At 61.5% G+C, this 25,975-nt stretch overlaps 1 protein-coding gene across 6 annotated transcripts in view; it reads right to left on the bottom strand.

The window, feature by feature from the left end:
- The window catches only part of ABCA2 (ATP binding cassette subfamily A member 2), a 34,139-nt gene that overhangs the window by 6,316 nt on the left and 1,848 nt on the right, over nucleotides 1-25,975 (bottom strand). The window contains exons 2-33 of one of the 6 annotated variants that reach the window (XM_074923801.1): nucleotides 18,874-18,967; nucleotides 16,333-16,444; nucleotides 15,719-15,885; nucleotides 15,394-15,521; nucleotides 15,035-15,139; nucleotides 14,358-14,543; nucleotides 14,026-14,244; nucleotides 13,048-13,379; nucleotides 12,598-12,757; nucleotides 12,215-12,343; nucleotides 11,769-11,936; nucleotides 11,355-11,451; nucleotides 10,789-10,962; nucleotides 10,603-10,705; nucleotides 9,886-10,000; nucleotides 9,342-9,532; nucleotides 8,974-9,124; nucleotides 8,476-8,680; nucleotides 7,753-7,917; nucleotides 7,259-7,442; nucleotides 6,757-6,969; nucleotides 6,244-6,440; nucleotides 5,978-6,160; nucleotides 4,790-4,974; nucleotides 4,568-4,688; nucleotides 4,033-4,323; nucleotides 2,717-2,935; nucleotides 2,452-2,554; nucleotides 1,727-2,058; nucleotides 940-1,153; nucleotides 658-763; nucleotides 223-334 (exon numbers count right to left, since the gene is read on the bottom strand). In XM_074923801.1, the coding sequence (XP_074779902.1) occupies nucleotides 223-334; nucleotides 658-763; nucleotides 940-1,153; nucleotides 1,727-2,058; nucleotides 2,452-2,554; nucleotides 2,717-2,935; nucleotides 4,033-4,323; nucleotides 4,568-4,688; nucleotides 4,790-4,974; nucleotides 5,978-6,160; nucleotides 6,244-6,440; nucleotides 6,757-6,969; nucleotides 7,259-7,442; nucleotides 7,753-7,917; nucleotides 8,476-8,680; nucleotides 8,974-9,124; nucleotides 9,342-9,532; nucleotides 9,886-10,000; nucleotides 10,603-10,705; nucleotides 10,789-10,962; nucleotides 11,355-11,451; nucleotides 11,769-11,936; nucleotides 12,215-12,343; nucleotides 12,598-12,757; nucleotides 13,048-13,379; nucleotides 14,026-14,244; nucleotides 14,358-14,543; nucleotides 15,035-15,139; nucleotides 15,394-15,521; nucleotides 15,719-15,885; nucleotides 16,333-16,444; nucleotides 18,874-18,967 (5,461 nt within the window). Of the gene's footprint in view, nucleotides 1-222; nucleotides 335-657; nucleotides 764-939; nucleotides 1,154-1,726; nucleotides 2,059-2,451; nucleotides 2,555-2,716; nucleotides 2,936-4,032; nucleotides 4,324-4,567; nucleotides 4,689-4,789; nucleotides 4,975-5,977; nucleotides 6,161-6,243; nucleotides 6,441-6,756; nucleotides 6,970-7,258; nucleotides 7,443-7,752; nucleotides 7,918-8,475; nucleotides 8,681-8,973; nucleotides 9,125-9,341; nucleotides 9,533-9,885; nucleotides 10,001-10,602; nucleotides 10,706-10,788; nucleotides 10,963-11,354; nucleotides 11,452-11,768; nucleotides 11,937-12,214; nucleotides 12,344-12,597; nucleotides 12,758-13,047; nucleotides 13,380-14,025; nucleotides 14,245-14,357; nucleotides 14,544-15,034; nucleotides 15,140-15,393; nucleotides 15,522-15,718; nucleotides 15,886-16,332; nucleotides 16,445-17,950; nucleotides 17,991-18,873; nucleotides 18,968-25,975 lie in introns of those variants that run through there. The other 5 variants (XM_074923802.1, XM_074923806.1, XM_074923803.1 and 2 more) reach the window with 5 other exon arrangements.

Raw genomic sequence — 25,975 nt, 5'->3', positions numbered from 1 at the left:
CTCCCGCACCAGCTGGCAAAGAGCATCCTCGGACACACTGCAAGTCCAGGTGCCAGTTGGCAGCACCTCGGGAGCTTCTGCCCCAGCGCAGAGCCTGCTTGTGTGACTCCCTTGCCTCAAATGGGCACTAGTCTGCTTGGTCCAAGGGGGAACACTGCACTTTAGAGCCTGGCTGGACCATGCCCTGTAGCTTCTGCCCTTAAACGTCTCCAAGGTCCTCACCATAGGCAGCAGGGTTGCCTTTGCTCTTGGGCAAGTTGGCTCGCAGGATGGCATTGTTGAGAGCGTTGAGGTAGGTGGGCATGCTGTGATAGCCCTTGTTGTTGTAGAAGACCTGGAGAAGCAGAGAAGAGGGGTGGGAGGTGGCAAGAGAGCTGGGCCCGTGGCAGAGGTACTGGAAGGGTGGGATGGGATGGGACAGGACAGCCGCAGGGCAGGCTCATGGCTGTGAGGAGAGCAGCCCACTGCTGAGCATGCCGGGCAGGAGCTGCAAAGCGAGTCCCCTCAACCCCTCGGTGGAGAGTGCTGCGACAGAGCCATGGGCGAGGGGCCCTGCTGTGCAGGCACTGCAGCCTGCCCCCTTCTCCTCCCCACACAGGCCACGGCTGCCACTGCCCACCCATCCTCCAGCTCCTGCGGGGCGCAGCGTGGTCCCACCTGGGCCGCTCTCCGGACAGCGATCTTGCGCACCGTGGCAGGAGCCCTGGCCCCGAAGGAGGCCGGGATGGATTTCTGGATGTTGCCGAAGGTGAGTGCCCCGTACCTGTGGGACAAGGCACCGCCAAAAAGCTGTGACCACTGTCTCCCACCTCTGGGAGCAGGGTCCTCCTTGAGCATGACCCTGGCTCCCATCAGCACCCCAGGCAAGTGTCCCCAAGTTCCTGGTCCCCCACCCCTGCTCCATGGCACAGAGCAGACACTCCCAGTCTTCCCTCTTGCCTGTGCAGCCGGAAGCGGTCTGAGGTGTAGAGCAGATACTCGGAGACGTTGCGCCCTGTGATGTCTGCCAGGATGTCCCCTGTCACCACCTTCATCTGTGGGGGGTGACCCCCTACACCGCTGGGGCAGGAGAAGCCAGTCCCCTGCATGGAGCACGTGCACTTGATGGGCTCATGGACAATGCGGGGCAGGGCAGGGGCCGAGGTCATGGTCTCTGAGGAGCAGAGAGGGCAGCTCACAGGCAGGTTCCTGCCTGCCCCAGCTGCCTGGGACAATGTGGGGGTGGCGGAGTGCTCAGCTGAGGGGTCCCAGCTGGGAAGGGAGGGAACACTGTTCCACTGGTGTCAGCTCCCGCTGGGCCAGAGCTGGTCTGTGAGAGGGCTTTTGTGTCCTGGTGACAGAGAGGGACCAAGAGATAGACATGGGGAAAAACTCTGGAGGACAGAAACAGTTCAGAGAGAGGGCATGGAGTGTGGCTGGAGAAGACAATGACTGGGGACCAAGCAGCCAGCCCAGCAAGGGTGACGCACGACTGGCCACAGGGCTCTCAATGGTGTCACTGTCCCAGGGAGCTCCGCTGGCACTGCTGGGGCAGAACAGGGAGTGGTGCTCCAGGGCCAGCACCGGCCCTGAGCCAGAAGTTCAGCCCAGCAATGCTCTGCTGTGGCCAGGCCAAACTGACAGGCACTTCCAGGGGTCCCTAGAGCTGCTCCTGGGGAAGGATAGATCATCTCCCTGCTGGAGATGAACCCCTGGCCCAGAGACAAGCACCAAGCACAAGTGATACCTTTAACGGCGGAGGAGAAGGTTGTGGAGTTCCAGGCACGGAGCACGTCCTCATCCACAGAGACAGGGTAGTCAGAAGGGGCCGGGGATGGTGGCGGTGGCACAAAGTTGGAGAGTGGCAGGCCCTGAGTGAAGGAGTCAATGCACATGGCATCGAAGTACTTGGCTGCCAGCATCTTGGATTCGTTGCTGTCAAGGTTGAGGGTCTGCATAGGCTGGTCCAGTGTGTTGTTGAAGGCCGTCTTGAGCACACAGGTGGCCCCCACGCCGGAGGGCAGGTGGAAGGTGTTCACCAGCTGCTGGGGGCTGGCATCAGGAGACAGCCTGATGCTGCTGGGAGAGGAGCAGGTGAGGAGGACCAAGCAGCAGGAGACATGGTTCTCATCACCTTGGCCATCTTCTGCTGGGACCTCCCCAAGGCCCTGGCACGTACCATGACTGAACAGGCACAGGCACTATGGCAGCACACACAGCCCAGGCCTGGCATGAGCCAAGCTGCCCATCACAGCCAGCATCAGGGCTGGCACATCTCCCAAAGACACCCTGAAGAGGATGAAGGCTGCCTTCTGCAAGGCGATGTGGCACCAGCCAGGCTCTACTCCAAGCCCAAGCCAGCCCCAGCACCTGCCCCGCTGCGGGCTGCCCTCCCTGCTTCCCCCAGAACAGCCCCAGGGATGAGGACGGGGACGGGTCACAGGACGCTGGTCACCAGCAAGTAGCTCTCACCGGTACTCGTGCCGCTCCTCGTTGGCGTAAGGAATGAAGTTGCCCTTGGGCTGGGTGTAGTTGTGGTACTGAGATGGTGAGAGGATGAGGGGCGGCAGGTCACCTGCGGGGACAAGGACAGCAACCCACTGGCATCTGCAGCACCACCGCACGCAGGCAGACGAGCTGAGCACCCCCAAGCATTGTGCTCACCACAGCCAGTGTCCCCAGCAGCCACACTGGGGCAGGCAGAAGGGGCCCCCAGCATCCCCCAGCATGCAGGTACCTATTTCGGGCACGGAGAGTGCCACTGTCATGGCCACGCAGACGAAGAAGGCAGGCAGGAGGATCTGCGAGAAGAGCGCCTTGGTGTTGCGCTTGGCGCAGTGGAAGCGTTTGACGATAAGCCCGTGGAACTGGCGTAGCTTCAGCCACGAGCCCTCCAGCTTGAAGCTCCCCTGCCCAGCCAGGTCATGGTCCTCTGCCTCCACCTCCGCGTCTTGCTCTGGGAGGAGAGAAGGACGTCAGCCCCCCAGCATGGCCACTCCTGCACCCACCTTGGTCCCCAGGGAGCTGAGCTGGGCACCAAACTGGGCACAGCCACCCCAAGGGACAGGGTGGCACCCAACCCTGACGGCCACTGAGCCACAGCAGCACCACAGCGTGAAGCAAGGCAGCTGGCTGGCAGGTTCCTCTTGGCCCAAAATGGGAAATTTAGACAACAGTTTTAAAAAAAACACCTAAATTGGCGCTTTTTGGCAGAACTCCTCCATTTTCCCATCAGCTCTCCCAGCTGGCAAGAGGTCAGCAGTCAGGAGCAGGGGACAGGATGTGGGTGTGGGGACACGGCGAGGCAGTGGGCTGGGGCTCAGGGAGCTCCGCCATGGCACTGTCTCGGCTCTCCCTCCCATAACCCAAATCACAACGCTCAGAGCAGCCCCAGCCAGAGAGGCTGAATTAATCATGGCAAGAACTGCTGGGATAACCCAGAAAAGCATTTGTGAAAAAACCAGCAGCCTCAGGGCAGCTGCCTGCATCCTCTGTCCTCCAGCAAAGCCAGCAGCCAGGCAGAGAGAGCCACTAGCCCGGGTCAGGGTACAGGGGGCAAAGTCACCAGATGGAAGATGACTCCATGCCCCAGGGCCAAGAGGAGACAACCCAACCACGCGCCGGTGTGAGGAGCGAGCACGTTAGTGGGGCGAGTCTGCAAGGTGGCACTCACGGGACCCCAGGGAGGTGAAGGGCAGAGCCAATGCCAGCTGCACCCGCACCCGCTGGCTCCATGTCTCAGCACAGGACCCCTCCGTGCACATGCTAGCAAATTTGGGGGAGCAAACTGGTGGAAGCACCCGATCCCAGCCCTCCCACCCAGGCTGCGTTCTCTGGGTCCAGTGTTGGCATCATCAGCCCCCCGGGAGGTCTCATCCCAGCAGGTACGGCCCCCCATCCCTGGCACACCTACACACCTTGGCCAGGGCCAGCTCTGCCCGGCCCAGGCACAGGGACAGGTGCTGGTGCTGCCACTGCCCCAGCCACCCTCCCGTGTCCCAGCCAAGTGCCTGCCCCGGCCCCTGCCACCGGCCAGGCACCGGCAGCACGAACCTTGCAGACTGATGTTATCGGGGTCCTGCTGGTTATCAAACAGGGGCGCGTAATCCCCAAAGAATTCGGAATAAGCCCCACCTTCGTCACCCCGCACAGAGCCCACTGAGGAGGCCGAGTGCAGGGATGCCTGTGACTGTGCCAGCTTGGAGCATGTCACCAGGTTGCTGAGCTCCACCTCGGGCTTCTCCGGCACGGTCGCTTCGGCCAAAGGGTCCCCATTGGCCTCAGGCTTTGGGCCCAGCTCAGGGGCAGGTGGCCGCAGGGTGTCCTTCTTGGACTCCTTCATGTCTGGAAGGAGAAGGGGTGCTGCCACTGGCCATGCCACACCTCACCACAGTGTGGCATGGAGTGGGGACGGATCTGCTCTGCAAACACAGAGTGGAGCAGAGGCCATCTGCCCTTGGCTGGGGTGGGCTCTGCTGGAGACCACTTCCCCCCTTGGGAGACACCTGCGGCCATGCACAAGGTGAGAAGGGCCCCCAAGCCCCCACAGAGGCACACAGCCCCTTGCCAGCCCCCGCACTGCCCATACCCGCATCGCTGTTCTCCAGAGATTGGTCCTCCTCAGACACCTTCAGGAAGACCTCCTCCAGTGTGGTGTCCATCAGCCCAAAACTGGTGAGGTCCAGCTCCTCCAGGCTCTGCTCCAAGTGCTGTGGGGGCAAAGTGCCACGTGAGGAGGGGAGGAGGCGCCTGCAGTGCTGCAGCCCCGCACAGCTGCCTGCCTGCCCACACTGCCAGCCCCCACGCGTACCTGGAAGAGCCTCTCAAAGCAGCCCTTCTTGACGGCCTCACTGGGCAGGATGTAGGAGAGCTCAGTGTTGGTGTCTGAGATGAGGAGGCAGGAGGCCACGTATTTCTTGATGAACTGGGAGACACGAGGCTCCGAGCAGGGGCTGACGGACGAGTGGGCCGGGGGGCTATGTGGCTGGCCTGGCTCTGTGGCAGAGGGGCGGCACCGGTCAGTCACCTGGCTCCCAGCCTCCCACCAGGACCCACCATGTCCACCCTACACCCCAGCGGTGCAGGGGCTCCTCTCCAGCCTCCATCATGGGATGCTGGCAGCCTCCCAGCTGCCCTGCCTGGCCTGGTGTCCTCATTTCAGCTGGATAGAGTGAATTTCCTTCCTAGTAGCTGGTACAGCACTGTGTTTTGGATTCAGTATGAGAATCATGTCAATAACACACTGATGATTTAGTTGTTGCTAAGTATGCTTAAGGATTTTTCAGTTTCCCATGCTGTGTCAGTGAGCTGGTGTACAAGCTGTGAGGGAGCATGGCCGGGAGAGCTGGCCTGAACTAGCCAAAGGGCTATTCCACACCACAGGACAGCTCAGTACAGAAACTGGGGGAGCTCACCAGGAGGAGCAGATCAGCCAGTGTGTGGTGAGCAACTGCACTGTGCATCACTTGTCTTCTCTGGGGTTTAATTTCTCTCTCTTTTTGTTATATTCCTTTTTCATCATCATCATCATTATTATTATTACTATTATTTTGTTATTGTTGTTGCTATTACTATTATATTTTACTTTATTTTAGTTATTAAACTGTTCTTATCTGCAACCCACAAGTAAAAGTAAAACCACATTTTACATTTTTTTTCGATTTTCCTACGCTGGGAGAGGGAAGGAGTGAGCGAACGAGTGGCTGCATGATGCCTAGCTGCTGGCTGGGGTTGAAGGACCACACCTGGGGACAGTGCTCTGCACCGCAGCCCACAGGCTGCACAGAACCAGTGCCTGGAGACAAGTGCTACCACACAGGGTCTAACTTGGTATCGCTTGAATTCTCCTGTCTGGGTCCCACCTCCTACACCCCTTCCCCATCCCCCTCTGCCCTCCACGCTGCCTAAGGAGTTTGGGTTTGACCACTTGTTCCTTTTCTGGGTTGAAGGACTCATCCCACCTACTCCTCTAAACACACGGTCCCGCTGCCCCCCAGACCTGTGCCATTCCTGGTGTCCGACTGCTTCTTCACTACTGTCAGCTTGTAGCCATCACCATAGGTGCTCTTGAGGAAGAGCGGGGAGCCGCAGCACTTGAGCTTGCCATGGGAGATAATGGCAATGCGGTCACCCAGCAGGTCGGCCTCATCCATGTGATGTGTGGAGAGCAGGATGGTCCTCCCTGATGGTGGCACAGAGCTCAGCGGAGAGGTCAGGGCTTCTGCAGCCAGGGGAGCAATGCTGGGCTCTGCCCACCTCTCTCACCTGGCTTGTACTTGAGGATGAGGTCCCAGATGGCCCTGCGTGCATACGGGTCCACACCAGCTGTGGGCTCATCCAAGATCACAGCTCGTGACCCACCCACGAAGGCAATGGCCACTGACAGCTTCCTCTTCATGCCCCCCGAGAGAGTCTGCACCAGGGAGTGGCGTTTGTTGGAGAGCTCCAGGTCCTCAATCATCCTGCGGACAGGGGAGAAGCACCAAGGATGCCAGGGGGGGCTGTACTGGCACCCAGTGCCTGTGGGGAGCACGTGATGCCTCTTCCCCACATGGTACCTACAGCCCTTGGCTGCTGGGACAGCCCAACTTCAGCCAGACTACAGAAGCATCTTCTGCTAGTTTCCACAGCCTGATAGCCCAAGTTTTGGAAAACCTGGTGGAGTTGCTCCAGGGGACATCTCTGCTACCAGATCACCCACTGCAGCTCAGCCAGCAAGAAGGGGACCCACTCATGTAAAAGGCACAGATGGGGCAAAAGGAGCTGGAGAATGCCTACTTGTCCATCTCCCTGCGGATCTCCTCCTCTGCCATGCTTTTGAGCTGCGAGTAGAACCAGAGGTGTTCCTCCACCGTCAGCCTATCGAAGAGCACGTTGTGCTGAGGACACATGCCCAGGTTCTTCCGGATCTCGTCCATCTCCGTCCGGATATCGTGGCCGTAGATGGTAGCGGAGCCCGAGGTTGGAGGGAACAAGCCAGTGAGGATGGACCTGGATGGACAGAGAAAGGCAACAGTGTGAGGGACCTTGTATTCCTCCATCTGTCCCAATCCCAACCACCACCTTCAAGAACAACTGCTGGGCCCTGGGCAGAGCAATGCCAGTGCAGTGCCATGCACCTGCTACCTGTCCCCCTTTTGTGCCACCTCCACATCCACACTGCTGCCCTCTGGACGTGGTGTCAGCCACACAGCCCTGCAAGGGCATCAGCCAGCACCTTCCCCACCCACTGCAGCTGGTGGAAAGGACATGGTCAATGTCTGCCCTGACAGACACTCACATGGTGGTGGTTTTCCCCGCACCGTTGTGCCCCAGGAAGGACACCACCTGGTTCTCGTAGAGGTTGAGGCTCAGCTTGTTCAGCGCCAGCTTCTTGTCTGTCTTGTAGACCTTGGTGAGCTTGTCAATGCAGACAACCAAGGGAAGGTGGGTTGGCTCCTCCTCGATGCCCCGTGTCTCCTCTGCTGTGAGAGCAGGGTGGTGAGGAGCCACAGGGTGGCAGGGAGGCCAGGCTTGGAGGGAGGCTCCCCAGGGAAAGCACCTCCTTGTCTCTATCCCACAGTGGCTGTGCTGGCTCATGGCCCCTTCCCCTCTGCTTCTCGCCAGCTTCCTCCCTCCCGCACCACAGGCAGCAGCTGCCAGACAGGCAGCAGAGCCTGGCCCAGGATCTTGCCCTGACAAGGGCACAGGGGACACATGGGGGTCCACGCAGGACCCTGCAGCAGAGCCAGGGCCATCCCTGGGCCACCTCCCACCGCCCCTCTCTGCCCTCACCCAGCCTCCGGCTCTCCATGGCACAGGCCTGATCCTCCTCCATGATGCTGAGGCGAGTGGTGCGGGACCAGGGCCAGGTCCACTCCCAGGTTTCCACTCGCCCATTGCCCAGCCAGTAGGACTTCTGGAAAGGGAAGTACCAGGGCCGCGGCAAGCCGAACATGCCTGCAAGCACAACCCCGACAGAGTCATGGCCAGCCCTGCACCATGGCTGCAGAGGCCGGCCAAGTGCCGAGGCAGAGCTCAGCACAGGCACAGCCGTGGACATGGGCTTGGAGGTCTCCCCAGCTCAGGGACATCACTGCGGGGGGGTGCTGCAAGCACCCGGGCCAGCTGGGCTCAGGGCAACGGTGCTGGGCTGTGCAAGGAAGCAAAGTCCTTTGAGCTCTGGGTTGGGGCTGGCTCATGCTTCAGTTTTATGAGGAAAGCAGAGGAAGCAGGTGAGACCCCTCCCAAAGCAGGTGATAAGGGGGAACAGTGCCCCAGGCATGGACACCTTGCTTTGCCACAGTGGCCAGTGAACTGAGACACATGACTGAAGATCTCTAAGGAACCTGCTGGTGTCACCACTGGGGCAGGGCACGTGGGCAGGTGTTCCCAGCAAGACACACGAAGGGGACCCTGAAGGCACTCTGTGCTGAGTCCCACCACCGCCAGAAACCAGCAGGCCTCCAGTGAGGAGGCTCTCATAAGATGAGAGATGCCCTCACCCCCCAAACATACCCGGGTGCACAGCCTCAATGTACCACGTGAGCACCCCGTACACCACGGCATCCACAATCAGCATCATCATGGACAGCAGGAGGTTGAAGTCATCCCCTTCTACGGGCGACTGGCTGAAGGTGTGCCACTGGATGCCCACGCCAGCTACCTCATACAGCGCAAAGTACTTGGAACCCAGCCCAAAGGCCGTGGTGGACATAAGAGACTGTGAAGAGGTGGAGGGAAGAGAAGGGGACATCAGCAGGAACCACAGGCCTGCTCTGGAGAAACAGGCTGGGGAAAATTCCCACCTGGTGCTGCCCCACCCAGCCCTGTGGAGATGATCCCTGTCCTGGGAGGCACCAACCTTCTGGAGATGCCTCCAAAACCCCATGGCGAGTTGGTTCATACAGGCAGAGGTTTGCCTAGGGCTTGGTGACAGCTTGGTGGCCTGTATACTGGACATGGGGTGCCTGGGGCAAACCTTGGGCCAAGCACCTCCCCAAACATCCAACTCACCGCAATGCACTTTTCAAAGGCTGTGATCTTGTCATGCGCCACCTCCTCCCGGATGGCCACGTACATGTAGGGCACGTAGCTGAGGAAATAGATGATGCCACCACAGGCAGAAGCCAGTTTGGCCTTGGAGTAGAGCACCGATACCAGGAAGCTGCAGGGAGGACAGTGTCACCTCAGATCCTACCCACCAGGGTTCTCCCCACACTGTCTGATTTTGGCGGTGTTGAGGTGGTAAACTGGCCCCTCAAACCACCTGTGCCCCTCCGCTGGCCCTTGCCCACACAGCTCCCAGCATCCTCACCCCACGGCACAAGGACCTTGCTGCCACCCATGTCCCCTCAGCCCACGGAGTGGAGCAGGCAGCTCACCAGAACATGATGGTGGCCACTGCGTAGATGGCGAGAAAGAGCCAGATGATGAGGACATCGCTGTGCATCAGGACCTTGCCGTACTTCAGGATGGCAGTGAGAGCCGTGACTGAGATGGAGAGCTGGACGAAGCCAGTGATGAACCAAGCCACCCAATGCACTGCGTTGTTCAAGCCCATCATCTTCATCACCTGTGAGGACAACACTGCTCAGCAGGACTGTCCCCTGCCTGCACATCCCCACTGCCTCACTCACCAGGGCTGGATGAGCAACCAGCAGCACCAAAGGGTCCCTGGGGGCTGCTGGGAGTGGGCAGGTCACAGCACCCTGTGCCAGGGTGCCAGCGGGCTCAGCTCCCTCTGGCGATGGGGAGGGCTTGGGCCGGGAACAGTCTGAAGGACCAGCTTAGCCCAGGGATGTGGGATCTGCACCCACCCCAACTCCTGCACCCTGAAGACATGGGGAAGGTGCCCATGGATGCACTGCAGGAGTCAGAGCTCTGAGATGCCAGCTCCTCTGCAGGGATCTCTCCCACCATCCCCACCTCTTTCAGGCGATGCTCCTTCTCCGTCACAATGTGCTGGATCATCATGGCCACTGAGTAGACCCAGGATATCACCATGCACAGGGGCATCATGTGCTCAATGACAAAGAGGAAGCTGGTGCGATAGAGAAAGAGAGGGGAGAGCTGAATGGCTGCACCACCGCAGAGACCCGGGGAGACCCTGGGCCACAGGGGCAGCACAGGGGACAACCAGCCCTCTGGTCCGGCAGCTCCTTAGTGCCCTGAAAGAGCTTCTTCAATAAGCCCATAGGACAATCTGGTGTCCTGGCTGCCAGGTCCTGGGCAGCAACTGTGGGCTCAGCCCAGTGTCCTGCCTACCCTGGTGTGGATGTGGCCTTATCCACCACCCTGCCCTGGAGGGCTAGTGGCTCTGGGACTTCTCCAGGTGCTTCCTCCAGACCACCATTTTTAATAACCACCAACAGACCCATGTGCTGTTCATTTACCACACTCCTTGTTCTCCCCAAATCTTTCAGCCTCCAAGACACTCCTCAGCTATGAGTTCCTCACTTCAGCTGCGAACTGGACACAAAATTCTTCCCCTGCTTGCCTAGCCTGGTGGTCCAAGGAACAGACCTTAACTGGTTGCTCACCACTCCCAATGTTACTGACCTCTCTCAGGCCCCCAAACTTGTCCCCTTTTCCCAGTTGAAGTGTCCTGCCCCTGCCCACCCTGCCCGCGCGGGTGTTACTTACTCGTCCCGGGTATAACACGGGTATGGGAACATCTGCACATAGTTGCCAGGTTCCACCACATCGTGACCAACAAATGTGTTGATGAGGGCGCGCTCCATCATGTCTGGGGAGGACAGGCCAGGCTGAGTGGGCAGTGCGGGCAGGGGCCAGGGATGCGGGCAGCTGTGGCAGGGAGCTGGCACTCACCCTGGATCCAGACAAAGCCGTAGAGGAAGTAGAAGCGGCCGCCGGTGTTGGGGCCGGGCCGCCAGTACGCCCGCCGGATCTCATTGGTCTTCTCTGTGAAGCTGGAGTTCTGCCGGATCTTGTACATGACATGCGGGGGCAGGGAGCCATCCCTGTTGGTCTGGAAGATGACGCCTGTGGGCAGCAGGAGAGGCAGGGAGCCCGCTGGCACCATGGGAGACGGCCACACCAGCCGTCCCACAGCAACGGGCAGGGAGGTTCAGCATGTCCCAAACAATGGCACCACGAGGGCTGTCACAGATGGGGAAGGTGGGCACAGCCCTGGCACGGTAGCAAAGGGCACATGGGCCACAGGCAGAGGTGGTGCCAGAGCCAGGAGAGGAGCAGGGCACTGCACCCAGCAGGGCTCGGCTAAGGGCAGAGGACAGGTACCACAAGTTCCTTGGTCTGCTCCTCCACCACCCAGGGAGCCATGTCCCAAAGGCAGTCGCCCCAGCCCAGGGCACAGCTAGAGAAGGACATGGCTTCAGGGAACACTGCGAAGGGTCTGCTTCCTGGGGACATACTGGCAAAGACTGTGACGTTGTCCTGGTAGGCCTGGTTCAGTGTGTAGTTGACGATGCTCTCCTCATCCGGGAAGCCTTTGAAGATGTCCACGCTGACCTGGTGGGAGGGGAGGGCTGATGAGTCCCCACTGGCCCTGACAGGCCTGGCAAGCAGACCCTGCACATGGTGCAGCATGTGCCACCCACAGCCACCCCACAAGCTCCCAAACCCAAGAGTGGATGGGCATCTCCACTGTTGACATCTACCCCAAAGCTCCTGACACTGCAGAAGCCACTATCTCCTCCATGGCTCCCATCCCATGGCCTTAAGGAGGTCTGAGCACAGGTGACGACTCCTCCACTCTTCAGAGAGCCTGGCTGCAGGCAGTGGGTGCCGCTCCAGCACCCGTGTTCCCACAGCAGGCACAACCTCACCTTGGCCATGAAGTGGACCCAGCCGCAGGCAGCATTGTCAATGGTGTCCAGCTGCTGGAGAAGGACGCTGGCGTTGGGCATGGAGAAGTTGCCATTGAGAAAGTTGTGGAGAACATCACTGTCAGAGATATTCAGGATCTCTGGGTGCTTGTGGAGGTCAGCAGTGAACTGGGACAGGGAGAGAGACACGGGAGGGAGAAGTTGGGGTGTGCCCTGCCTCTCAGCCTCCTGTCCTCCCCATGGACACAGATGGGACCCAGTGCTCCTCCTGGACATAAGGGACAGCATCCACCCTGCACAGGGAGCCAGCCCAGTCCTTGCAAGAGCAGGAGCATCTGAGAGCTTCCCATGAAGAGGCTATGAGGTGTCTGGGGGCAGGACATCCCCCTTCTCATCCCCAGATCAGTAAAACCCAGGCAGGCTCAGTCCCCACCACACTATCCTACCTGCTGGAGCCACCGGATGCGCCTCTGCAGCCTGCCCTCCTCCAGGTAGGCACGGATCTCAGGGGAAATGTTCAGCCACGCCTTGGCGTAGTGGGTGACGTTGCCCACAAAGGCAAAGGTCTCGTTGGCCTAGGGGGGAGGAAGGTCACACAGTGGGAAGAGGCAGCGCCCCCCTGCTCTCTGGGATGGCCAGCAGCCATGGCGGTGCCCACCTCCCAGCAGGCATCACTACAACAACAAGGGCCAGGGCAGCTGTCTGCTTCTGGCAGCACTGGCTGACAGCTGGCTCCTTGGGCTGGCAGCCCTGGCCCCGCTGAGCCTGTCTAGGCAGAGTGGAGCTGGTGGGAGAGGAAGGATGGGAGTCCCAGCCTCTGCACCCTCACCTTTAGGATGACCTTATCCACTTCAGTGCCCACGGGTGCATACAAGATTTTGGGGTTGCTGGTCATCAAATGCACGAGGAGGCCCAGGTTTCGCTGCTCCTTGCTGGTGAAGCCCAGCGAGCTCATGTTGCCCTGCTTCAGTGCCTCAGGCTCAATTGTCCTGCAAAGGGGGCTCAGGCTGCTAACTTCGCTCCAACCCCAGTACCCCTCACTGGAGTCAGCCCCCACCCCTGCCTGGGAGGGGATTTTACACCAACCACTGGGCCAGCGCGGCGTTGCCCAGCTCGGGGAGCTTCCCCTGTCCACAGCACAAGGATGCAGTGCAGCATCCCTCTCCCGCACGATGACCAGGGCCCCTGACCACTGGCAGGGGCGAAGTGGCCTCTCCCACACCCCTGTCCCGACCAGAGAGCACCTGGATCCAGCCCACTCCAACCCTGGGGCTCCTACCGGTTGTTGCCACAGAGGATGGGCTGCAGCCCAGCCCAGAGCTGCACAAACGCCGAGAACTGTCCCTGGGGGTTGTCGCCACTGGCCGACCCTCCCCCAGCACCCTCCTCCTCTGCTGTGGCGTTGCCGGCCGTGGTGTTGGTGCCAGCCCAGCCAGTGCTGTTAGCAGTGGGTGGCGGGGCCTTGCTGGCACAGGCTCCCCTTGGCAGCAGCTTGGCCAGAGCCGAGAGGATGTCCACGTCCCGGAGAACCTTCTCCATCTCCACCAGGTCCTCCAGGAGGGCACGGAGGCGGTGCTGGGTGGCCGTGCTGTTCACCTCATCCAGCTTCAGCTGCGAGGATGAGCAGGCAAGGGGTCACCAGTGGCTGGGGTGACAGGGCCCTGCTCACTAGCGGGAGAGGACCAAGGGGGACCCCAAGCAGCGGCATGTCCACTGCCTTGGTTAAAAGTCTGGAGCTGTGCCCAATTGGGGCCCCAGACTCACTGCCATGCATCTGTGGCTATCAGGCAGTGGGAGTGCAGGCAAAATCTGGCAGGGTATTGTTGGGGGACACACGATGTCCCTCAGGTAGGAAGGATGGTCCTCTGTGACCACAAGGGACATGTCAGACTCAGGTGGGACAAAGAGGGGGACCTCAGAGCCAGCCGTAAGGAACTGTGCCACCGAGGACACTGCCAGTGCTGGGGACAGCAGCCTGCAGGGACACGCCTGGAGGATGCTGGGGACACCCAGCCCCATCCAACAGGCAGTGTCCAAGTGGGTGCCAGGAAGAGCAATCATCTGGGGTTCCAACATGGGACTGGGTAGGGGGTGCCCATGTGGGGTAAAGGGGTGATCAGGAGCGGCTGGGCCATGTAACAGAGGCCCCCATCCCCACACATCCCCCAGTGAGTAGGGAAACCCTGCCCAGGACTTGTCCCTGCCCCACAGCCCACCCACAGCTGGTAGGAGGCACATCCCACAGCCCCGCTCTCACCCTGCTGACGATCTTGGGGGTGTCCAGCTGGTCCCGGAGCTCGGCAGCCAGCTGGGTGAAGCGTTCCCGGCGGGCGGCCCGGCTGCCGTTGCAGGCCAGTGCTCGGTACGCCTGCAGCAGTGGCTGCTGCCTGGGGGCCACATGCAGGAGGTGGCGCAGCCCCCCCGGGCTCTGCTCACATGTCAGCTGCTCCAGCACCGGCCCGGTGAAGAGGACACCCTACAGGGCAGGGAGCCATGGGGGTGCAGCCCCGGTCGCAGGGCCACCACCATGGTGCTCACCCTGGCAGAGCAGCTGCCCACATGCCCTGGTTCGCCCCGCGAGGCGCTCACCTCCATCTCGGTGACGAAGGCCTGGGGGTTGTCAGAGGTGGTGGGTGCCAGGGCGGTGCTGGCGAGGCCCAGGGCCTGGGAGAGCAGGCGGAGCAGCACTGGCCGGTGCGGGGCTGCCGCAGGGTCCCGCAGCACCCTGTGGACCAGCCCTTCCTGCAGGCTTCTCCAGCCACTGGGGAGGCTCTTCTGCAAGAGGACCAACCGGCATGGCTGGTGGTGTGGGGGCTCACCAGGGTCCCCCTCCATGTGTGTCCCCAAGCACATATGAACGGCCCCAGAGCACTCACATCCACGGTCTCCATGAGGACGGGAAGAAAAGGGGATGTGCAGATGGGAGGGAGCATTGTCCCTGGGGGAGCACGGGTCCCCTGCACCCCAAACACAGGGGGGAACAATCTCCCCACCTCCCTCCACAGCCACCGTCCAGCAGGTGCCATCACCCACTGCAGTGGGAAACAGAGGCACAGGCACTGCTGTGCCTCAAAGCACTGGGGGAACTGGTGGCAGCACTGGGACAGGACTCAGCCACTCCTGCTGCTGTTCTGGCCACCTGAGAGCATCCCGTCACACCCCCTCTGCCAGGATGGGCACCCCCAGATCGCCCTGTGGTGGAAAACGGAGGGGATGCAGAGGACAAGCTCTGCCCCATGTCCCCTGTACGCGGCACCACTCCTCACCTCCAGCTGCGTCATTTTCTCACCAGGGCCAAACCCGTCCCACAGGTCTCGCTCATGGGCCTCATCAGGTACCAAAGGAAAGGAACCGAAAAACAGGCGGTACACCTGCACCAGAGATGGGATCCAGGCTGCTGAGCACGCCAGGAGCACCTGTTTGCCCAGCAATGCCCCAGCACAGGGTGGCACGCATGGCAGGGCAGGGTAAGTCCTGTCCAGGTTGCCCACTGACTCCTACCCTGTGGGTCTGGTGGTCAGAGCTCTTGGGGTTGGGACGTGCCCTGCAAAGCCTGGCCCTGCATCACTGTGTGGTCACCCACCTCCCACAGGCTGTCACCCACCTCTCGTGGGTCACCACCCACCTCCCGCAGGTCAATGCTGGAGCCCAGGAGCAGCTCGGCTGTACTGTTGGGGAGGGACAGGTTCTGCATCAGGAAGCGGTACAGCTCGTCTCGGTCCTTAGCCGCCCATGCCAGTGTAAAGCCAGATCCTGGCAAGGAGCAAGGCAGAGGGGTCAGAGCATCCCACCAGCACTGGGGATGTGGCACAGTCCCACACGGGGACATATGACAGCTGGCCTGGCCTGGCATGCAGCACACCACCACATCCCTGGGTGCCCAGCGGGGGGATCTCCACGCTGGCGGCGGAGGGGCAGGCAAGGTGCGGGGCAGGCAGGATGCAGCCCACCTGCTCGGTCGCTGAAGTGGGTCTCCATGGAGCTGGGCTCACTGCTGCTGAGCGCCTCCAGGCGCCGGCGCAGCGACTCCAGCTCCTCCTCCAGCCCTGGGTGCTGCGGGTCGAAGAGGTTGCTCTGCTCCACTGCTTCACTGAGGTGCTCCAGGAGCTGTGTCACCCTGTGAGAGCCCAGCACCGCCGCAGCTTCAGGGACAGGGACACCTTCCACAGAACTCAGGGGAGGGACAGGCCTTGCGGGTGCACAGGGTAGCAGTACTGCCTGCCATGGGGCACCACTGCCCCAGGAGCTGCCCTCGCCTGCACATTCAATCCACCATGCCAGGGGGGCAGAGGGGAGCCTCAGAGCCTCGAGGTATCCCCTTGAGGTGTCCCCAGGGGTCACCTTCATCCTCCTCCCAGCACCAGGAACCTGGGAGCTCACAGGGGAATGGGCTGAGATGTCCTCTGCACCACGGGGACACAGAGCTCTGCAACGGAGCAGAGCTTGTGCCTTGTCCCCAGCCAGGTGGTGCCAGTGTGGGAAGGGGCAGGGGCAGGCTGTGCCCAGAGGCGTGCAGGAGCAGGCAGGGTGGGAGAAGGAAGCACACGGCGAGGGCAGGACTCACGTGGAGTTGGAGTACTGCAGGAAGCCGAACTCATCACGCTGGCCATCGGGGCACAGGGACTGCATGACGGGCAGGATCCCGGCTGAGGTGAGTGGGGCTGCCGTGTAGAAAGCTGGAGCCAGCGGGAGAGTGCAGAAGAGGCCGAGGAAGGTGTGGGCAGGGAGGGAAGAGAGGTGGGGGGAGGCAGGGGGCCACCGGAGAGACAGACACTCAGTTCAGAGAAGCGCACGCTGGGCCCTGTGAGCCCTGCAGGAGGTTGGCGGCCAAGGTCAGAAGTCTGCAGCTTTCCCACTAAGGCTGTTCCCGGCTGGTGGCCAACTGGGGCTGTGGGCAGCTCCTGCCACCCTGGCTCCTGCTCTCTTGCCCCTGGTAGATGGGTCCCTCCCACCCCAGGACAATGCAGACTCCTGCCGCTTCCCTCAGGACAGCCGCCAACCTCCCCGGCCTCTTGGCCCCTCTTGTTAGTAACCTCAGAGGCACCGCTGGATCTCCAGAGGAAGAGAAGGAGAAGGAAGAATACGACAGGGAAAACAGTCACCCACATCTCCCTGAACCCCTGGCCTCCTCCCTGCCTGGCTGCCCCAAAGTCTGGCTGCTGGAGGTGGGTGGAAATGGAGACACGGTGAGGGGGGAGATGGAAGAAATAAGGAGCAGCAAGGGGACAGCAAATCTTCCCACCCCTCCGCCAGCGCTGAGTCATTGTCCCTGCCCGGGTCTTTCCACATCCTTCCCTGGGGCAGGGCAAGCCCAGAAGGGCCCTGCCCAAAGGGGACCAGAGGCTGTCACTGGGCAGTGCCAGGCAGGGAGCCCGCTCTTGCCACCTCGGCTGGTGGTCCCATGGTTAGAGGCAGGTCAGTGCTGATAGCACGGCTGCAATGGGCATAGGCTGGTGAAGATGGGCTTCTGGCAGGGACATGGGACAGGTGTAGCATGGGATGGGCTAGCAGCCTGCTGGGGTGATGAGACAGATAGTGGTGGCCACATCACACTATGGTGACAAAGCCAGCACATTGGTGGCATCTTCCTGGCCTCCAGGCTCCTAGTAGTGCCACATCCTGGCTCATCCCAGCTGCAAGGGGGATCCAGTGGTGGTGCAGGGGTGGGAGCCATCTCCAGGCCCTTGGGGACCAGTGTGAGGGGGGGCACAGGAAAGACTGGGTAACCACAGGCCATCACATGGGTGCTAGCACCCAGCAGGGTCTGCCCAGCAGGGTGGCAAGAATCATAGAATCATTTAGGTTGGAAAAGACCTTTAAGATCATCACGTCCAACTGTTAAGAAGGGGTAGGACAAGCCTCCACTTGGTTTGGAAAGCCCTGTGCAGCCCAGGGACATCGCCAGCAGCAGAGGCACCACCTGGGGAACGCAGCACCGCCAACCTGATGGGTACACCACCATGGATTGGTCCTGGCTAGGCAGCTCCTGGGAAGGAGCAGGCAGGGGCCACACTGTGCTGCCCAAGCTCATCTTCACCAGTCACAGAGGAAGGCAATGGGGTTACAGAAGTGTGGATTAGGCCAGAGTGAGTTGATCCAAACTGGGCTCTTTCTCCCCAAAATACATGGCTGGCACAGGCAGGGGAAGGGGGGGGAGGCACCCACCCACCCCACCAACTTACAGACTGGCGCATGCAGTAGAGGCATGGAGGACAGGCAGGCAGGGGAGATGGTGGGAAAGAAAAAGAAAACGTGAGCAAAAAGAAAGAAAAAACAAACCAAAAAAACCACACAACACAGAGCGCACATCAGCGCTGGGACAGGAACCAGGGCAGTGACCGCCACCGCCTGCAGCCGGACCCGCACTTGCAGCTGGGCTCTCCCTCGCTGGCACGTGCTGAAACACAGGCTTGGACCATTGTTACAGCGTCACCACCACTGCTGGCTCCCAGCATGGCCCCCTGGCCCCACCTGTACAAGGGCACCCCCTGGAGTGGGTGTCCCACAGGGCATCTCGGTGCCATGTGGAGTCCTGGTGAGTCGGTGGCTCTGCTCCACTGCCTCCTCGCAGCAGCACAGCCCGTGGGCCCCAGCAACCACAGCCCCAGCTCTGGCTGAACATCTCCAGGAGCCTCCAGCTCCGGTCCCATTACTCTGTCACCTTGTGAGGGCCCCAGAGCTCCCCCCATAGCCAGGCATGGGGCTCCACGCCGTGCATTTCCCCACAAGCACTGTGAGGGAGCCCTTCCCAGCACTGCCCCGGCTGCTTCTCAAGCACTTGGGGGACCACGGCGGCCCGAGCACCATCCAGCTCCATCTCCCCTTTCTGCCAACAAATGACCCCTGCCGATGGCAGCCACAGGCTGCTTGGTGCTGCAGCCCTCAGCTGTGACTGACCCTGGCTCTCTGACCCCGCTGTGTCTGCCCCACCAGCCCTCTCCTGCAGCCCCTGCCCAGTGATATGCCCCCCAAAAGGCCCCTCTGGGTCCCCACCAGCTGTCACACCCCCACCCTCAGGCTGTCCCTGGGGTGCTGGAGCAGCTCTCCAGAGCCTTGGGGTGGCCCCAAGTGCAGGTGCCCTGGACACCACCCTTCTGGTACTCACCTTCCTTCACAGGGATTGTTGGCTTCTTCTGCCGCAGCCCCAGAAGGATGAAGAAGAGCACCAGAGGGATGAAGATCTCAAAGGCCAGCACCCACTGGGAATGACACAAAGCAGAGGGATCGTGACACCTGGGGACAGGATCTGTCTACCAAGGAGGAGTGTGGGCAGGACAAGGGTCTCTGGGGAATCATTGCAGTGCAGCACCGTGCCCACATCTTGCAGGTGGCTGGTGGCACTGTCACAGCTCAGCCAGAAGCAAACAGGTCCCCCGGCTCCTGAGGATCTCCTGCTTGCCCCTGCCTGCACCCTGCCCACTCCATCCTGCTCAGGGGCCCCTCGGGACAGGAGAGGGCAGCACAGAGGGGATGGATCCCTACTCCAGCAATGCAAACAGGGTGCTAGGGCTTAAGTCCAGCCCTGATGGGCCACTACAGCTGGGGCTGCCCAGGGGAGATGACCCCAAGCCCCTGTGGCAGGCAAAGGGTCACAGGCTCCCATCTTGGCAGTGCCCTCACAGGCAGTAGCTGCCCAGCATGACACACCCCTGCCACCGGTACCACCGCTGGGTCCCACCTGCACGGCGATGCAGGGGACAGGCCCCCACACTGTCAGGGTGAGGATCCGTTTGGCCAGGCCCTGGCACCAGCTCTGGGTTCAACTGGAGGGCAGCATCAGGGGTCCTGGCACCCCCCTTGTACCTTCCCAGAAGGCTACAGCTGTGCAGGATTTCCACCAGCGGCATATGGTAAATCACAGCAAATCCCCAGGAATCCCCAACCCCAATCTTGCAGGCGGCCCAGGCTGGGCTCTGTGCCCAGAGGCCCTGGGGATGGGCAGCAGCGCCTCCAGCCACCGTCAGGAACAGGCAGGCAGCACGCCCAGCACGCTGCCAGCACAGGCACTGCCTGTTCACACCGTGTGTGCCCAGGCCACGCCACAGCCCCACTGCCCCTGCTGCTGAGTGCAGGGGAACTACTGTAGGTTGGAAAACGGAGGCACGAGGTGACGTGAGCCAACTCCAGCTCGCTTCAGGGACAGATCAGACCCTGAGACCTCCTGCCACCACAGGCAGGGCAAGCCCCAGCTCTGCTGCTGGGAAAGTGCCCACTACAGCACTGGCACCAGCCCAGTCACCTGCAGAGACCAGGTGCCATAGAGGCTCCCCAGCAGGATGGGAAGGGAGGGCTTTAAAATGACAGGGGCTGCCTGGAGTGACACAGCTGGCAGCAGGTGACAGGGTCAGGCCTCACCCACAGGCTGCAAATGCTCTGCAGCCAAACCAAGGACAGCGAGCAGAGGGACCCCCACCCCCAGCTGGCACGTGGCCTCAGCACTCCAATGGGCACCATGGCTGGCAGGGCTGTGGGACAAGCATGGCTGCACCCATGGGTGCCCCCCAGTGCTGCCCTCCCCACCCTGACAGCTGCTGATTTTGGGGGGGGGGGGGGACGGGACACACAACACGACAACACAGAGATTGCAGGGGGCAGTGGACACCCTAGGAGTGGCGTGGTCAGTGCTGGGGCGAACCCCATCTTTCTGGCATCACTGGTCCCAAGCACAGTCCCTGGTGTCACCATCCCTGTATTGGGAGGCTGGCAAGGGACACCCCGACGCACTCTGCCCACCCCCGTGGCTCCTGCCCTGCTGCTCACTGCTTGCACCCCCCCCACTGCCTGTTTATCAGGCGCACAATCGGGCCTCTGTGCCCAGGTGCCTGTGGGACCGTCCCCCACACCCACGCCAGGCTGTACCAGGCTCCCTTGGGGACTGCCGGGTCCTTGGAGGGACCTGATTGCTGTTATTTATTTTTTTTAAAGTGGGTCATTGACCTTTTGCTCATCTCTTTCCCCAGAGACTTCCCCTGTCCCTGACCCCCTCCTGTACAGCCGCATACCCCAGTGACAGGGTAGGCTGTCCCCCACCACCGGCTCCCGGGGTGACACAGTGATGGGCAGACATGGCAGCAGAGCAGGGCTCACCAGCCCGCACCTCTGAGACGGATTTTGTCCTCTTGGACCCCAGGTCTGTCCCCACAGGGGCTTCCCAGGCATGAGGGGGGGGTGGGGGGCAGGACCACCCCACACCCATAGTGGAGCAGAGGCACGAGCATGCAGCAGGGGTGGGAAGGGGAAAGGATGCTGTCCCAAGGGAGCCTCAGCCCCCTCTGGGGGGGCACCCAACACTGGCACAGCGCAGGGATGGTGGGGTTCCTGCCTGCAGGTGCAGGACACTGGGAGACATTTTGAGATTGTGTAAGGAAGCAAAGCAGGGAAAGGCCAGGATTCAGGCAGCTAGGAAGGAAATGCTGGGAGGAGAGGGACAAGAAGAGAAGGGCCAGCGCCTGCCAGTAGCTGGCCATGCCCTGCACTCACCAGGGGGAACCTGTCCTGTCCTCTCACCCATTCCCTTCCTCACTCCTCCCTTGGTGAGGGCTCTCACATGTCTGTCTGCGGAGGCTGGGTGTGCAGCACCTGGAGTGTGACACGGGTCCCAGGGGCCCTTGTGCCCAGGTGACAGGGGCTGGGGGAACTGGAGGCAGCTCCTGGGAAGTGGCAGAGCTCAGCTGCCAGAAGGATCCACCCCACACACACACGTATGTGTACAGTCCCAGGCACAAGTTCACCTTGACCTGCCAGACAGGTGAGCAGGATGAGGCCATGGGTGCTGTTTGGGTTTGCACAAGTGCTGAGTGCATCTGCCTGCCACTGCCATGGATATGGGGTACACATGTGCCCCCTCGGAACCCATGTTCAGCCCTGCCACCATCTGTGAACACGGGGACAGCCCGATCCTGCCCGACTCCCCTAGAGCAAGGGAGGCAGAGGCGGTCGGGTGCTCGTGGCAGGGCGCTGGCCCCTGGCAGGGGGACGCTCAGCTCCCCAGAGCACTGGGCCAGCACCTCCATGCCTGCTCCCACCCTCTGCCATGCTGGCAGATGGGAGTGGGAGGCCGTGAAGAGGATGAGCTGGGTGAGGGCTACACGGCCCGAGCACGAGGCAGCAGCCCCGGCTGGGGACACACAGGTCCCACACTGCCCGGCCAGAAGCACTGACAAGCACCATGGGACGCAGCGAGAGCAAAGAGCCTGGCCTGGCACAGCGCTCCCACCGAGCCCACCCTCCAGCCAGCACCAGGGCCAGCCAGGAGACGTGCTGAAGCCAGGTTAGCACAGCAGCTGGGTCAGGGACTCTGGCAGGACAATTCCGCCGCTGTCCCCAGAACATGGCAGTGTGCGTGCCCTGACAGCCAGGCCGGGTGCTCCCCGCTGGGGCAGGCAGAGGCAGCTCTCTACATCCATTGCCACCACTCAGAAGTCCACCCCATCCCTCCTGCCTGCTCCCAGATATGCCCTGAAGCCCACAGCCACCACCTTTGGCCAGCACAGAGATAGGGACAAGCAGGGGCTGGGAGCCCCCACCCACAGACCCCCAAGCTGGCAACCCCAGGGATGCCCCTGCAGCCCAAGCGCCTCTCTCCCCACGGGCTGGCACCTGTGAGAGGATTTACCAGCCCTGAAGCAGGTGAAGCAGCACCGAGCACAGCCCAGGGCTAAGTCCAGCCTCCAAAACCACCTGTCCTGCACCTACCAGCGGACAGGGCAGGGTATGCCTGAGCTCCTCCCTGGGGAGGAAGGAAAGCTGTTGCCTGCTCCCTGCCAGCCTCTCCTGCAGGTCCCTGCCCACAGAGCCGGCAGCACCAGGTGCCAGCCTGCAGAAACCCCAGGGGACAGGGCTCAGCTCCTGGAGAATCAACACCCCAACTATTCCAACAGCATTTTAAGGCTGGAAGAAATATCTCAAACTTTTTGACGGCTCCAGACTTTAATCATTGTTAAATACCCACTTGCCCACAGCTGGGAAGCGCAGGCACGTGAAGCCATGGTCACTGGGAAGGATGAGTGCCAGAGCTGGTGGGTGAGCAAGGCCCCACAGCCAGGCAGACACATGAGGCCAAGCTGAGCCCTCACTCCAGGCCCGTCCTGCCCGCCTCACCCCAGCAGGGACCCAACCACTGACACCTACTGACGGTCACCACCCAGCTGGGCCCCTGCCAGGGTTCTCCAAGGTCACCTGCCCATGCCTCAGCCATGGGGACAGCCAAAGCTGGGCCCAGTGGCTGCTGACTCCCCCATCAAGGCCTGGGCTGCCATCACCCCTGCCTCCGGTCGCACTTTCACTCAGTGCAAGATGTGCCTGTCACCTCTTGTCCCATTGCCACCTGCCTCCAGCACGGTCACAACCCCACCCCTCACACTCTGCCCTGCAGCCCTGCCATGGCAGCATGGGGACGTGCCTCAGGGAAGCTGGAGGAGAAACCCCCACTGGGGTTTGCCAACACCTCTCCTGAGCCCAGTCCCACTGTGCCAGAACCAGAAGCCTAGGGAAGAGCTGAGCACAGTTCTCCCCGTACCAGTTGGTCACCAGCATGCCAGGCTGAGGGAGACAGACGAGCAGCAGCAGCCTATCCCAGGGCCATGCAGCAGCGCTCCCGCACCGGCACAAGGCACTGAGCCATGCTCCCACTGGCACACGGTGCCCGGCCCGAAAGCAGGGGGGACTGTGCCACAGCTGCAGCATGGAGGAAGGCACTGGCTGCCCCGCAGACTCTCCCCATGGGCAGAGAGCAAAGCAGAGGCCTGCAGACTCAGTGGCTCATGGCCCTCTGGGCCACCACAGCCACCAATCACTCTGCAACACATGCTCCCATGGCCGCCGTGTGAGCAGGGATTCACAGGGACGCTGCCCGGCACTGCCGCACAAGCACCACCCTGCCAAGCCTGCGCATCCCCCCTCCACGCCAGCTGCAAACAGCGCGGGGGCAAAGAGCACCCTGAGCTGAGGCAGCACCCAATCGATGTGGGATCTGGCACCAGCCCCACCCAGCCCTGGCAGCACCTCCACACGCACAGGGTGCCCTGTCCTCCAGGGACACTGTGCCCCGGCACAGGCGCTGCTGCAGCATGGCCCTGCCAGCAGGGTGAGACCCCCAATACCCCAAATTTCAGCCTTTCTTATTTTGGAGGCATCAAGATCCCCCCAGCTCCACTCCCACTGGCCAGGGAGGAAGGAGCAGACCTGCCAGGACAACTCCTTGGTGTGGTGGGACCTTCCCAGCTCTTGGCCAAGGAGCAGAAGGCACAAACCCTGCACAGGGCAAAGCAGCCACACCACTGCCTGGCTCTCCCCTGCCCTCAGATGCATCTTCCCCCGATCCTAAGGCGCACCTTGGAGCCGCACTGCTGCACTGCAACACCAAAGACCACCTGGAGCCTCAAGCTCCTGCTCATCATTCCTCTGACAGAGCCCCAGACCATCAACACTTCCCCAGGGCCAAACAAAATGTGGCAGCACACTTCCATCACCAGCATTTCTGAGCCAGGAGCTCCAGCTGTGGTCACCTTCCCGTCCCAAATGTGTGGGCACAGAGAGCCACAGGGAAGGCAGCCAAACACCTTGAGCTGTGCCTGCAGTAACTTTCTGAAGAACACCTGTTAATTCTACATCCAACATAGGTTTAAACCAACTACCAAAAGCCATCGGGGAGCCCATCCCTCAAGACACACACCACTGAGCTCACTCCCCCATCCCAGCGGAGCCAAGGTGACGTAGACAATGGCACAGCCTGCACCGCCCAGGGCTGCCATCAACACCCCAGGGACTGCCTGTCCTCAGGCATCCACAGCCCTGGTTTCCCTCCACTGAGGGCCACTGATGCTGTTCTGATCAGACTCCCATCGCCTCAGGGCTCCTACCTGAATTTCTGCCCTGGAAATAATAAAGTCACAGCCAATCCCAAAGCAACCCCAAGAACAGCTCAGCCATGCTGGGCAAAGTCTGATGCTCCCATGGGCAGAGCACGAAACCTTACAGGGCGCCATGGGATGGTGCCCAGACACACCTTCGCCAGGCTGCAGGCGGGTGGGTCTGGTGACAAAGGGGGTTGCGGAAGCAACATGTGGCACTGTGGGTCAGGGAGCACACCTCTCACCTCTCTTGAAGGCCACCTGGTCGCACAGCCTGCACCCACTCCTGCTGCACTCTCATGTGGACCTGCTGAGCACTCACCAAGTGCCTGTGGACAAAGTCTGTCCCGAAACTACCGCTGCACCTCGCTGCAACACTGCTCCCCAAACAGCCCCTGGTGCTAGGGATGATGGGGACCCCCCCAGGGCCACCAGCCTTCAGGAGCAGCGCAGAGGACTAGCCCCAGCCCTCTTGAGTCCCAACACGCTCAGCAAAACATTAGGTGTCTGCTCCTCAGCTCATCCTGCAGCACCCGGGCTGCTGCTGTGTGTGTTTCTGGGAGGGAAGCGCAGCGTGGTGAGGCACCTACCCCAGGGCAGCACCCTGCGGCACGGGGCTGTGTGAACAGGCAGCTACTGGCAGGGCAAGGGCAGGTACATACCACACTCCAGGTACATACTCTCTGTGAGACCGGGAGAAGCCCAGCAACCCTCAACTCCAACCCCCCTGCAGTGAACCCCCAGCAGGGGAAGGGTCTCGTGCTTACCCCCCTCCCTGCTCCAATCCCCTTAGCCTCGGCCTGCTGCAGCAGGATCAGTCCCTGCCACAGCAAGACCAGCCCAGTGGGATACGGAGCTGGTTTTGCTTGGTGAAACATCTAGCTCTGAACTGGGCCAGGGCAGACCTGCACTGGGGGATCCACCCGCAGAGAGCAGGGCAGGCCTGACAAGGCTGGGCTCCAGCACGGGGCCCACCTCTGCCCTGTCCAGCCAGCACCAGCAGCTCTGCTCTTGGGCTGCTGGGAGAGGGCAGCGCTCCCCAGGAGCGGGCAGGATGACGTCCCCTGTGCAGACAGGGAACACGAGGTGAGAGGTAACTGGGACTTGCACACAGCAGAAGCACCAGGAAGTAGGTGACACACACAGGCCACGCACATCCTCGGGGCACAACTGCCCAAGAGGCTGCACCAAATCCATCCACAAGCTCCTACCCAGGCACACAGCTGGTTCTCCCCACGTCTCATGCACACACGGCATCGCTGGGTGGGACAGGAGGTGCTGGCCCTTCCCCTGCCACCCTGCCTGCAGCAAGCAGGGCACTCCAGCGATGGTCCCTGCACAGGGGGTGATCAGGTA

Source organism: Athene noctua, chromosome 20, assembly GCF_965140245.1.
Source record: "Athene noctua chromosome 20, bAthNoc1.hap1.1, whole genome shotgun sequence".
NCBI lineage: Eukaryota > Metazoa > Chordata > Aves > Strigiformes > Strigidae > Athene > Athene noctua.
Note: the sequence above shows the minus strand (reverse complement) of the source record. Positions and strands in the feature narration are given on the sequence as shown.